Raw genomic sequence first — 15243 nt, forward strand, 5'->3', positions numbered from 1 at the left:
CTCACCCATGTGTGTGTGTGTGTGTGCGTGTGTGTGTGTGTTTATCTAGCTACACAACCAACCACAGTAGCTACTACGTATATACAATAAAAAATAACATACCGAGTGCATTTTCAGTTAATATCAGAAAGTTGTATGAAAAATGAGTACAGTACTGTATTGATGTAGGCATAAAGTACAGTACAGGATAATAAATTCTCTGTACAGTACGTCTGCCAGCGAGACTAAAGGCGGGGCAGTTGGCAGTATAAAATGCGAGTCTAGTCTAGTCACTATATTAAATACTTCTTGGAGGAAATTCCGACAAAACTTTCCAACGAATTCATTCATAAACATTCATATAATATGTACTTAATCCTAACTTATCACCCCCCCATAAAGTAATTAAGAATGAATCCATATCAAATCCAACACCATATACTGTACATTGCTCCAATATACAGTTACAAAAAAAACTAATTCTTAACGCCTTAATTCATCTTGTAGTTAAAATATTTGTTTTTAATATTTTTTTTTTGTAGAAGGAACGCGGATAACTACACCAGTACACACATTTGATTAGTTATATATGACGACCTTCTGCCTTCTCTTCAACCCACACGGGCGACGCGCTGTCCGGTCATCGTTCTTGAATCAAGTCTATACTGTATATGTTTGTGTTTGCACCAGTTTACACTATATTATCATACTCAGGCACTAAATGAGCACATATATAGGAAATATGATAAAAAGTTAAATCAAGATATACCGACGTCACATCACTGTCTTAAAATAATAAAATATCCGATAATACGACCATATTACACTAAATCATCCCTTTAAAAATAAACACACAATTCTGATTCACAATAAGCATTATAAAGTTGAAAAAAATATAAAACTTTCTCAGTACACATCCAAGAAATATTATTAAACAGAAAAAATAAATAACATCTTAACAAATCACGAAAATCAATTATATTTTTGTTTGCATAATAACTAAACCTCTGGCAAGATCTCATTAATCAACTGTTATTATAAATATTCAAAACAACTGGGCACTATTAGTTATATTTTTCACATATTAAAGTATTCGTCTGTATTATATGAGAGGAGGGTCAGAGACACTGGGGGGGGCTCGGGTCTCTGACCTGGTGGTGCCAGTGTGGAGGACTTCCAGGGTGGGTGAGGAGTTATACCTATTTAATGATGGGAAATATGTGCGGATACGTGGGTGACTGAGATCACTGCCACCTACTACTACCACCACCACTGGCGCCACTACCACCGCATTATCACAGCCACTACTATTGCCATCACTCTACTGGCGCCACGCCACCACTATTACCAGTGGCGCCACCGCTACTATTACTATTGCGACCACTCTACTGGCGCTACGCCACCACTATTACCAGTGGCACCACCAATGGTGCCATTACTATCACAGGCCCCACTACCACCACTAAATACTACTCTACTACCCACATCACCACTAGCACCCTGCATGACAAGTGACAACCTTTTTTTCGCTACCACTATCATTACCACCACAACTAGGCAACCAACACTACTACTATCACCACCATTATTACCAGACACAATCACCACCACCACCATTACCATAAACAACAAGCAGAGTATCATCAAAATCAACGGGAGTGTTTAAGACAGTCATCGTTACCAACGAGAGGCAGCAGCACGATTATCACCGTTGTCAACCCCAGCGGCAGTGATCACCCGCTAACATTACCGTTACCACCGACAAATGATATTGATGACGATGATGATGACGAGGAGGATGAGGAAGAAGAACAAGAAGAGGAGAGGAGGAGGAGGTAGAGGAGAGGGGAGGTTACCATGGCAACAGGAGAGGCAGGCTAAGGGGACCAAGAGAGGCAGGATACACACACTGCGGGTACATCCATAACGCAACGCCTGCCACACACCGCCACGTACCCAACTCCCCGCCGCCGCCTCACCATACCCCGACCTCAAAGATCACTTTAATGCTACAGAAAAACGTAAAGTAAAGCCATAATGACTTCCCCAGGTACTTAGAGCTTTCCTCCCCTTACTTATAATATTATTTTGGAATAGGTTAAGCCATCAACTTGCGACGAGTACAAAATGTTTACAGCTCGTCTGAGATTCACGTCAAGGCGTTCCAGGAGGACTTGTATGGTTTATGGCGAGAAGATAAGACGCAGTACGGTGTATAGGGGTTAAGAGAGAGAGGGGGGGGGGTATATAAACACGTGACACTATAAGGAAGAATAAATTTCCATAATCTCTTATGTTTAATTTGTTTTTAGTATGGATGAATGAAAATAGACTTTTAACGTCTTTTCCAGGAATAAATCGACTTACTGTTTCGTCATTGTTTGTATTACCTGCATCTTTATGACGATTTTAATGAATACATATCAGAGTAACTATCAATCTTCCTAGTTTATTGGACTAGTTAGCGTACACACACACCTCAGCAGTACTTGAAGCAGAGAAACACACACACACACACACACACACACACATCCCAACAGCACTACACAGCAAGGCTCAGCAGAAGTGAATACAGAGTTCAGCAGCAGTAGTAGTAGTAGTGTGCTGGGAGCTTCCTTGTCAGCCACTAACACTGCGATATTGGCAAATTAGGTTAGTCGGGTGCGGCGGTGCAACCCTTCTTATTGATGTTTCCGTCACTACCGCGCGCCAAACTGCAAGACGTACAGTGTTGGGGACAGTACCACGAACACCACCCTCTGGGAATTGATTCGGTAATGGTCTAATTGGCACGACCTAACCTAGTCTACCTCAACCTAATTTAGCCTAAACTAGTCTAGCCTAAACTAATATAACCTTATCTAACCTGGTCTAACTTAGTTTAACCTAACATACTTTAGAACTAAATTAACCAAATCTAGTTTAATCCACCTTAACCTAACCTAACCTAACCTAACCTAACAAAACCTAACCTAACCTAACAATACTGGTTTCTGTTCGTCTTTAAAATAAACAAACAAATTAATAAAATCATTCGTGATCTCCTGTTTGTTTCTCAGTCAGTGTAAACAATATCTATCTGTCTGTCTGTCTGTCTGTCTGTCTGTGAACACAACTGAAAAAGCAGTGTAGTAGCAGGGTAGGTAGGTTGGGTATGTTTAATGGAGCGTGTGAGTGGGAGGGAGGTGTGGGGGAAGGTGTGGGGGGGAAGGTGTGGAGGGAAGGTGTGGGGGGAAGGTGTGGGGGGAGAAGGTGTGGGGGGGGGAAGGTGTGGGGGAAGGTGTGGGGGGGAAAGGTGTGGGGGGAAGGTGTGGGGGAAGGGTGTGGGGGGGGGAAGGTGTGGGGGGAAGGTGTGTGGGGGGGAAGGTGTGGGGGAAGGTGTGGAGGGGGAAGGTGTGGGGGGGAAGGGTGTGGGGGGGGGAAGGTGTGGGGGAAGGTGGGGGGGAAGGTGTGGAAAAGGGTGGGGGGAGGTGTGGGGGGGAAGGTGTGGGGGGAAGGTGGGGGGAAGGTGTGGGGGAAAGTATGGAGGTATGGGGGGGGAAGGTATGGGGGGAAGGTGTGGGGGGAAGGTGTGGGGAAGGTGTGGAGGGAAGGTGTGGGGGATAAGGTGTGTGAATGTGGGGAGTGTGTGGAGGAGGGTGTGTGGTGGTGGGGTGTGTGGGGTGGTGAGGGTGTGTGGGTGGTGAGGGGGGTGGTGAGGGTGTTTGTGCTGGCCTGGGCGACTTTTTGGCTGTTTACTGTTCATGAATGTGGTGGTGGTGGTGGTGGTGGTGGTGGTAGTGGTAGTGGTGGTGGTGGTGGTGGTAGTGGTGGTGGTAGTAGTAGTGGTGGTAGTAGTAGTGGTGGTGGTGGTAGTAGTAGTGGTGGTGGTGGTAGTAGTAGTGGTGGTGGAGTAGTAGTAGTGGTGATGGTGGTGGTGGTAGTAGTGGTGGTGGTGGTAGTAGTGGTGTGGTGGTGGTGTAGTAGTAGTGGTGGTGGTTGTGCACCATCATACGGACCTCAATATATCTATCTATCTATATCTATCTATAACGTCGGTGTTATAACTTGTGGTGGTTGACTGCCCCCACCTTTCGGCCTCCTGAACTGGTCAACGTCAAGGAGGTGAGGTGGAGCAAGAGCTGGAGGGACTGAGTGGTCTGGGGGGGCTGGAGGCTGGGTCACGTACTCCTACCCTCCCAGGTGTCAGTCAAGGGGTGAAGCATATCCTGCCTCTCACCCTGGGTCACGCTCCACCATCTGTGACCACCAAGACAACGTAGCCTGGGATATATAATCTCTCTCTCTCTCTCTTCTCTCTCTCTCTCTCTCTCTCTCTCTCTCTCGTTTATTGTATACCTATGCATCTATGAAGTAGTGTCACACCCTTACTAAAATCTATCACACACACACACACACACACACACACACACACACACACACACACACACACACACACTTACTCATAACACCATCTGTAGGGTTTACTACACCACGTGAGGTCCTCTAACACCATCTGGGAGGAACTACTACACCGTGAGGCCCCTCATAACATCATCTGTGAGGGAATTACTACACCACGTCAGGTCCCTCATAACACCATCTGTGGGGAACTACTACACCACGTGAGGTCCTCCTAACACCATCTGGGAGGGAACTACTACGCCACGTGAGGCCCCTCATAACATCATCTGTGAGGGAATTACTACACCACGTCAGGTCCCTCATAACACCATCTGTGAGGGAACTACTACACCACGTGAGGTCCCTCCTAACACCATCTCGGAGGGAGTTACTACACTACGTTTTTGCTGTTCAACACCTACATTAATCTGTATGTTCCTTTACCTTTCTCTAATGAAGGCTTTTGTTAAACCACCAATGTATGTAATAAGTCATTTATGTCCAATGTATATTTTCAGCCTTCGGGCTGCAGAACTTTTTCAATAAACCGTCAATTATTATTATTATTTTATTACTCCTTGACCACCGGAGGGTCAAGACCTATCAGACGCCCACTCCTGCTGCTGAGCTGCCCCGACCAATGTTGGCCCATACCCGCCAAAAGTGACAATTTCGTTTCGGAAATAAATGGGATCAGTGTTGAACAATGATGAACGGTGTTTAAGCCAGTGAATTCAACACCAGACAATACCAGTGAGAACCATAACCCACCAGTGAGATAAGCACCCCTGGGAACCGACCGCCATCTTCTGACCAGGTGGTGTTAATGAGTCCACCCTGGGAACAACAGTGGGTCGGCTTTACACCTGACTACGAGATAACACAACACCACCCAGCAGAGTGAGGTACTGTGACACCACCACACTGTGTCCCCATGACCATGTGAAGTCCTTCATATCAACACCCGAGGACGAGTTACTACACCACGTGAACACCTCACCACCCGGTGTCTCCATGACCTGCCCAGGCCATCAACTGTTAACTATAATAATTTGTATGTTCAATCATTGTTCCTTCTCCTTTCAGTAATGAAAGTTTTTGTTAAACGACCCACCCACCCCATGTCTTTGTATGTAATAAGTCATTTTTGTCTAATGTATATTTTCAGCCTTCGGGTTGCTGAACTTTTTCAATAAACCGTTAATTATTATTATTATCATTATCATCATTATTATACATATTTCTACCGGTATAAATTCAATAAAACAGCAGTGAGAACGGTGTGTGTGGGGGGGGGGGGCCTAACAAACAAACATTCAGACATACCTTGTGAGCGTCGAGGATGAGGTGGAGCTTGAAGAGGACGTGGTCATCGAGGTGGACCTCCTCGTTGCGGTAGAGGATCTGGAAGGTCTTACTCACGGCGGCACCATTAACCACACACGCCGGGAACACCAGACCACTGCCGCCTGAAACAACAACAACAATCATCAACAACAACAACAGTATCATCATCAACAACAACAACAGTATCATCATCAACAACAACAGTATCATCATCAACAACACACTTAGTGACTGGACTTACAGGTACATGTAGGTAATTAAGCAAGGAGATAATTAACACAGGTACTCACTAGTATTTCTAGGAAGGCTCAGCTCAATCTTGGCAGGTAACTTCGGTGACGATTTGAGATACAACCGGAGCTGATAATACCTGGGGGGAGACAACACCTCAGTACATGATGATGGTAAGTAGAACAGCAACAATAATAATAATAATAATAATACATACATTACTAGGACATAACATTCATTGCACGTGAAAAAAAAAATACTAACAGGCCAACATCTTTCTACATGTCAACAAATGGTTCACTGCAACAGACACACGACGTCAGTATAGAAATAACGCATGTGTATACCACCCTGAGGCGAGCAACAACCCAGTAATCCAAGGTAGGTTAATTAATAGCTGGAAAGTTATCAGCGACGCATTAAATTCGCTTGTGTTGTTTACGAACGTTGGTTGATGACGTCACGCTTCTCCCCGGGTTGTCATATTTTAATTCCTGGGAAATATATATGAACTCCTCTAGTTATTTTTTCTTTTAATGATTTCTCAAAAAGATATTTTTTTAGAGGAATGAATAGAAATATATTTGTGGTTTGTTGCCAACCGATCAACGGCTCATGCGCGAATGTGATAGATGTAAACAATAACAAAGAGCGTTCGTATTGAGATTATTTCCCTAAATTTGAAACAGACGTCATAATCTACTCCGATTTACGGACCAATTTATATCCTACAACCTTCTGAAATTCACTTCTTTTCCACCAAGGCAAAAACTTGGAAATTTCGGTCGTGGGGAATAGGAATAAAAAAAATGTGAATGAATATATTTTTTTTCCAATGAACGTAAATTAAGCTCTACTGTTTTATGCATCAACGTATATTTTACAAACTCTGAAACGCCACTTCCATTCTGCCTCGATTAAAAAATAAATAAAAAATAAAAAAATCCAGTGAAAACCGTTTCGGAATTATTAGAAAATATATTACAATAGAATTAAATATTCAGAAAACTTTAACAAAAATATATTGTAGTTTTATCCACCACAACAATTTCTGCAGAGAGTATTAAGTGGTCAGTTCTGGGGTTCAAAGTTAGCATGGTAGTGATTTTGGGACACACACACACACACACTTATACAAAAAAATAGAGAGATTACAAACGCTATAAGAGAGAGAGAGAGAGAGAGAGAGAGAGAGAGAGAGAGAGAGAGAGAGAGAGAGTGATGCAGTAGCCTAGGTAGTCATAATGAGGGGAGGGAGAGTCAGGTACTGATACTACTGTCACCTGTACCACACGAGGGAGGGGGAGAGAGGGAAGAAAAGTGGGGGGAGGAAGGGGGAGGGAAAGCAATAGGGGGAAAAGAGAAGGGAATAGAGAAAAGAAGAGAATGAGGCAGAAAGACTATAAAGGGAGGATGAAGAGGGAATGAGAGGAGAGGTGGTGTCATATAAGGTGCAGGTGTCTTAATATACAGGTGTGAGTGGGGACATAGGTATGACACAGATGACACAAGTACGACACGGGACACAGGTATGACACAGGTGACACAGGTATGACATAGGACACAGGTGTAAGGCCACAATCAATGGCTGCTGGTGAACACAACTTTAAGAAAGCCGAGGACCTGCAAGGCTACCATGAAGGAGCACACAGCCCTCCTTCCTTCATTCCTTCCATCTCTTCTTCCTTCCTTCACTCATTCCTTTCCTCCCTTACACTCTTCCTTCATTCCCTTCCTCCAACTATCCTCCCATCCATCACTCATTCCTCTTCTCCCTCACTCCCTTTCTCCTTCCTTCCTCCCCTCCCTCCTTCCTTGCTTCCTTCCCTTACTCTCTTCCTTCCTTCCTCCCCTTCCTTCCTTATCCTCTTCCTTCCCTCACTTCCTTATTAATAAAACAACCACAACACAATGCTACAACAATCACAAGTAACAACAGTTGTGGTAAGCCTATTTCTTCTCTTCCCTCTCCTCTTAATTCTACAACAATAACAACAACTACTACTACTACAACATCCACTAAAACATCTACATTCACAACAACAATTACTACAACAACTAGCGACACACATTAACGCAAACAATCAATAAAACATCTACAATATCTACAACAATCACTACAATCTCTGTAATAAAATACAAAACAATAATTACATCTACAACATCCACTACAATCACTACCTCAGCAACAATAATATCCACTACAACATCTACAACAAACACCACAACTAAAAATCTACTTCAACAATATGCACTACAACAACAACAAGTTATATACTACAATAATTACGTCTACTAAAACGACAACACTATCATCTACAATATCTACTACTCTAATAACCACTAACAACCCCACACCCACAACTACAACCCACTAACAACCCCGACCTCCACAACCACTAGCAACTCCCACAACTACAACCCACTAACAACCCCAGCTACAACCGCTAACAACCCCAGCTACAACCACTAACAACCCCCACCTCCACAACCACTAACAACAACCACAACTACAACCCACTAACAACCCCCACCTCCACAACCACTAACAACTCCCACAACTACAACCCACAAACAACCCCAGCTACAACCACTAATAACCCCCACATCTACAACCCACTAACGACCCCACAACCCCAGCTACAGCCACTAACAGCCCCCATAACTACAACCCACTAACAACCACAGCTACAACCACTGACAACCCCCCCAACAACATAACACTGAGTAGTGACAGAAAGGTTCCTCCCGTTTCCTCTCCTATTTACCGGTATTGTTAATGATATTTTCCGTGAGGGGGCTGAGGGCTGGAGCTAGGGGTTGAAGGTTGGGGTCTAGGGTCCAGGGAAGGGGTCTAGGAGCTGAGGGCTGGGGTCTAGGGGCTGAGGGCTGGGGTCTAGGAGCTGAAGGCTGGGGTCTAGGGGCTGAGGGCTGGGGTCTAGGAGCTGAGGGTTAGGGTCCAGGGAATGGGTCTAGGAGCTGAAGGCTGGGGTCTAGGGGCTGAGGAAGGGTTCTGACGGGTAGGGTTTGGGAACTTTAAGGGCTGGTATAAGGGGGCTGAGGGCTGGATAAGGAAATAAATAGGGAAGTGGCAGGGGAATAATAAGAAGGGAGTGGGAGGGAAATAATAGGGAAAGAAGTGGCCCGGAAATAATAGGGAAAGAAGTGGCAGGGAAATAATAGGGAAAGAAGTGGCAGGGAAATAATAGAGAAAGAATTATGAGTTATATACCGTACACTTACTGTAGATGTAGTGAAAAGCGGTTGGAGATTACCTAAGATTTATTGTCTCTCTAACTATATTATCTCTCTCATTTTCTCTACGTATAATAATAATAATAATAATAATAATAATAATAATAATAATAATAAATAGCATCTGAGCACACATAAATCCTGCCCAAGATCTAACCAGCGACATCATTACTGTAAATTAAAGTAGTTACTCCTGAAAAACTGTCTCATATCATCGTTTTCTTCCAATACTGAAACGCTTGGTAGAAGGGGCTTATGTGATGGTGGTAATGGTAGTAGGTAGGTGGGTGCATATGTGTCGAGGGGGGGGGGGTGGATGGATGGATGGATGGATGGAGTTGCAGACTGGTTGGGGGTTCAGGAGTTGTGTGGTCCATCCCAGCTAAAAATACCCGCAGCATCTTAAAGAGGACATATTACACCACACTGCCGGGACCAACACACACACACACACCTCCTCTTCTTCCTACTCTTCCTCCTCCTCTTCCTCATCCCTCTACCACCACACCACACACACCCCTCCTCCTATATCATCACCACCACCACCACCACTATCAGCACCACATCACCACTATCAACAAGAACGTACGTCATTATCACCACAATTATTATGAAGTCAAATTAATAATAATTATATGAGAGAGAGAGAGACAGAGAGAGAGAGAGAGAGAGAGAGAGAGAGAGAGAGAGAGAGAGAGAGAGGAACATTTTCTACATGCACCCACATTTGTATATCGACCCCCTCCCCCCCAAACTTTCCCCACAAATAATAGATGGGGGACGAGGTGGGGGAGCGATGATGGTGGGGATGGGGGTGAGAAGATGGGGTGAGGGTGGTGGGACAGGCGAGGGTGGGTGGTAGGGGTGAGGACTGTGGAGGAGTGGGGACGGGTGGGGTGGGATGGAAGAGGGTGGGAGAGGTCACAGGGTACAGTGAAGCAGTGTTTGTCGGACTTATAAACATACACACTTACACACACACACATAGATACACCCACCCCACACACAAAGATACCCCACACACACACACACTACAACTACACTTTGCTGTCACTCAGAATCGAGTATGACGATCATCCAGCTATGATACAATAATATGAGGTATTAGGGATGTGAGTTTTGAGGTGACTAAAGAGACGGATACGGTAGCGTCGTTCACATTCGTTGCACATGTGGAGGGCTACATCTACTGCAAGAGGGGCGGAAGCAGCGTCTTTCCGGCGTTGGCGCTTGTCTGCCTCGGTTTGTAGTCGGGCTAACTCGAAAGTATTGACATCTTCTCGTGTGGTGCTCTTCCAAGCTTTACAATGTGGAGTAATCGACTCCCAGGTGAGGGGATCGATTTGGCACTTTTTCAGGTTTGTCTTAAGACTATCCTTATACCTTTTCAGTTGCCCGCCAGCGTTACGTTTACTACTCGTTAGGTGACTATAAAGTAGCTGCTTTGGCAGTCTACTGTCGTCCATGCGGGTAACATAGCCAGTCCAACGTAGTTGTTCATGGATAATGGTAGCCTCGATGCTCCTACAGTTGGTGTCAGCAAGAATACTGGCATTTGTTCTCTTGTCTTCCCAGCGAACTCGGAGGATGGAACATAGACTACGTTGGTGAAAGTTTTGAAGTGCCTTGAGGTGCCTCCTGTATGTGGCCCACGTCTCACTGCCATATAGCATGGTGGGCAGGACCACTGCTCGATATACGTGCAGCTTTGTAGATAATTTCAGCTCCCTACAGCTGAAGACACGATTTCGGAGTCTGCCAAAGGATTGAGATGCACATCTGAACCGATGCTGAATCTCTTCATCGATGTCTGCGGTGGTGGACAGGTGGGAGCCGAGATACCGAAAGTGGGCAACATTAGAGAGGGCAGTACCGTTAAGCTGGATGGATGGTGGAGGGGTGTCTGAACCAGGGGCAGGCTGAAAGAGAATCTGATTCTTACGTACATTCACCTCAAGGCCGAAACGTGAATACGCGTCTGCGTAGGTGTTCAGGCTTTCCTGTAGGTCGTGTTCATGTGAGCAACACACACACACGGAACACTATCTAATACATGATTGGCTTTTCTTAATCATAAATCTTTGTTAAGTGACTTAAATTGGTAAAATGAGAGAATCACCTGGCGATTAGGCACCCAAGTATATTTCACCTGATGACTGAACACCTTAACGCTAAGATAACCTCACCTCACCTCACCAAGTACAGCATCACGGTGTTTAATCATTAATCAATAGGTGAAATAAGCTACAGGAGGGGGGGGGGCTAATTCTCAGGTGACCCCACTAATTATACCTGGAAAAGTTAATTAATAAGGCGACCCTCATAAAACTCGTAGGTAGTTACAGATGGATGACGTGTGACAGATGGATGACGTGTGACAGATGGATGACGTGTGACAGATGGATGACGTGTGATAGATGGATGACGTGTGATAGATGGATGACTTGTGACAGATGGATGACTTGACAGATGGATGACGTGTGATAGATGGATGACTTGATAGATGGATGACTTGACAGATGGATGACGTGTGACAGATGGATGACGTGTGACAGATGGATGACTTGTGACAGATGGATGACGTGTGACAGATGGATGACGCGTGACAGATGGATGACGTGTGATAGATGGATGACTTGTGACAGATGGATGACTTGTGACAGATGGATGACGTGTGATAGGGGAGCCAGGTGCTGACGGCCAAGGTTATTTACTGCCACTGTCACACATGCACGCACGACTGTCACCAATGACACACACACATACACGGGGAGAGGTGTAGCGCCAAGCAGTCTCCGGTACACACACACACACACACGAGGGAGGTGTAGCGCCAAGCAGTCTCAGTACACACACACACACACACACACGGGGAGGTGTAGCGCCAAGCAGTCTCAAGCACACCTATACTACACACACACACACACACACACACGAGGGTAATGTTGCCCCAGGTTCAGTTCATCTTCATATAAATTAACGTCTAGGCACAAATTATGCGCCATTTTAACAGAGTATTTATGAAGGCCACATAAATACACCTAGTAATGTTCTCACAAACATTACCAGCGATGTTAAGCCTCACTACTAATACTACTACTACTACAATACTATTACGACTACTATTACTACTAACTACTGCTACTACAATACCACTACTACTACCTAACAACAAATTTTCTACTGCAACTATTATTATTATTATTCTCTCTCTCTCTCTCTCTCTCTCTCTCTCTCTCTCTCTCTCTCTCTCTCTCTCTCTCTCTCTCCCAAAGACACAACAAACACCACACCTTATTAAAATACAACAACAACAAACCCTCACTGGCAACTCAACGACGCACCTTATTGATAATTTAAATGCGGCCAGGTAACTCATGCGAGGCGAATTACATATACTGTGCACATAACATGAATTCAAACTATATATATACTTTTTTTTTTCAGGGACAAACTTTCACACGTATCTCAAAATATTTCCTATGTTAAAAATTAAAAGTGTGTTTAATAGTTTGTAATGGGAACAGGTTAATTGGCTTCTTATTCTTATCGTCCTAATTGGCCCTTTATCCTAATAGTTTATAATGGGGTCGTGTTCTAATACATACTAAATGGTTCGGTTTGTGTGAAAGTGTCTGTCTGTCTGTTTGTTTTTGTCTGTGTCTGTGTGTGTGTGTGTCTCTGTCTGTCTGTGTGTGTCTGTCTGTCTGTCTGTTTCTGTCTGTCTGTGTCTGTCTGTCTGTCTGTTTCTGTCTGTGTGTGTGTGTGTCTGTCTGTCTGTCTCTTAGCATACCTGATCAGCCTCGGTAATAGGTCGACACTACACAATTTTTGGTCAATTTCAGACAGGGGTCAAGGTCACAGGTCACCACTGTAGGACAACCTTCCTCCCCCTCTCTCTCTCTTTAGTTCCCTCCCTCCTACCTCCTCCCCCACTAATTCCCTCCCTCCATCTTTAGTTCCCCCTTACCCTCCCTCCCTCCCTCCCGGTTGAGGCAGCGGGCTAATAAAGGCGACTTCCTTCCCTTCTCCGACTCTCTCATCTCCGCTCTCTATTGTCTCCTTCCGCTCTTCCTCCTCCTCTTCTTCCGCCCTCTCCTCCTCCCCCACACCTCCTGACAGGGGGGAGGAAGTATGTGGAAGGGGGAGAAGGAAGGAGGGGGGGGAGGGGGAAGAGTGAGGGGGTAAGAGGGAAAAAAGCAAATTGGGGGGGAGGTGAGAGTTGAAGGTTGTGGCAATGAAAGGAAGAGTTGAAGGTTGTGGCAATGAAAGGAAGGAGGAAGAGGGGAGGGGGAGGAGAGGAGGAGGGAGAAGGGAGTAGGAGGGAAAGGAGAGGAGGGGATGGAGGGAGGAGGGAGGAAGGGGGAGAGGAGGGGGGGAGGAAGGAAGGGGTAGAGGAATTAGAGAGAATAAAACAACAGAAAGATAAGAGGAGGAGGGTAAGTGGGGTAGGGGAGGTTAATGAGGTAGAAGTGTAAGGGAGAAAAGGTAGGAGGGGTGGGGAGACAGGGAGAGGGTGGGGAGTGGGGGGTTAGAGATGATGGGGGAGAAAGGAAGGCAGAGAGGGGGTGGAAGTTGTAAGGGGTGAGGGGGAGGAGGAAGGGTGGAGGGAACAATCCGTTATCGATCTAGTAGCAGTGTGTAGAGTGAGTGAGGGGTGAGGGAGGAGGGGTGATGAGGAGTGATGGGGGGGAGGGGAGGGTGATGGGGAGATAGTGGGGGGAGGAGGAGGGGTGCAGTGGCTGGCGGTGCTCACATCACGTCTTACTTTAATACACCTCGCTAATTCATACTCTCTCTCTCTCTCTCTCTCTCTCTCTCATCATCATCATCATCATCATTAGATATCGCCTCATTATTCTTCTCTTCCTACTCCCCCTCATGAGATAACCCAATGCTCGTACGTGTGTGTGTGTGTGTGTGTGTGTGTGTGTGTGTGTGTGTGTGTGTGTGTGTGTGTGTGTGTGTGTGTGTGTTAGCTGAGACAGTAACTCCTCCTGTCAACATTTCACTGACAGTATAATCTTTCTACCTCGTGTCTGTGATAACGTAAGACAGTAGTGCTTTATGTGTTGCTCTTCTTCCCTGGGTTGGGTTAGGTTGGGTTAGGTTAGGTTGGGTTGGCTTGGAGTTGGTTTGTCTTCACCTATTCTCCTCACTTCCCTTCCATTCTCTCTCTCTCTCTCTCTCTCTCTCTCTCTCTCTCTCTCTCTCTCTCCACCGTTCTTCTACCGGCCTATCACATCTGGCCCTAATATTATACACTGTACATATACATTGAATGCCGCATAGCCTGGTCGGTCCCCCCACCACACGCGTACACCCTCACCCCCCACACACACACACACACACTTTGCGTGACACACCGTACCAGGGGCAGGCGCGGTTCAACCTGTAATTACTTTGGCGGTCGTTCCACTACACAGGTAGCCTAAACTCCAGTGAGGGCGTGGCTTTGGGGATTCAGGAGGGGCCTAGCTGGGGGTTTGGGGGAGGGACAGGGGTGAGGGACTGGGGGAGGGAGGGAGGAGAGGGGTGAGAAAGAGGGGGTGAGGGACTGGGGGAGGGAGAGAGAGGGGGTGAGGACTGGGGGAGGGAGAGAGGGGGTGAGGGACTGGGGGAGGGAGGTGGGGTGAGGGACTGGGGGAGGGAGGTGGGGTAGGGACTGGGGAGGGAGGTGGGGTGAGGACTGGGGGAGGGAGAGAGGGAGGTTAGGGGTGAGGACAGGGGGAGGGAGGAGAGGGAGGTGGGGTGAGGACAGGGAGAGAGAGGGAGGTGGGGTGAGGAAATGGAGGGAGTGAAGGGGGGAGACGGGGGTGGGGGGACTCGTCACGAAGCACACTATAAATGTATCACACACGACTGTTGCCTGCCAGTATTAACCACAGGTAACTGCAGGTAAACCACAGGTAAACCACAGGTGAACTACAGGTAAACTACAGGTAAACCACAGGTAAACTACAGGTGAACTACTGGTAAACCACAGGTAAACTACAGGTGAAATACAGGTGAACTACAGGTAAACCACAGGTGAACTACAGGTGAAAT

General features: G+C 46.1%; 1 protein-coding gene across 1 annotated transcript in view; it reads right to left on the reverse strand.

Annotated features, from left to right (window-relative positions):
* The window catches only part of LOC121863670 (protein FAM135A-like), a 75655-nt gene that overhangs the window by 47135 nt on the left and 13277 nt on the right, over positions 1–15243 (reverse strand). The window contains 2 exon segments of the mRNA XM_042362422.1: positions 5689–5831; positions 6000–6079. Of these exon segments, the coding sequence (XP_042218356.1) occupies positions 5689–5831; positions 6000–6079 (223 nt within the window).

Source organism: Homarus americanus, unplaced genomic scaffold, assembly GCF_018991925.1.
Source record: "Homarus americanus isolate GMGI-L3 unplaced genomic scaffold, GMGI_Hamer_2.0 scaffold40248, whole genome shotgun sequence".
NCBI classification, from domain to species: Eukaryota; Metazoa; Arthropoda; class Malacostraca; order Decapoda; family Nephropidae; genus Homarus; species Homarus americanus.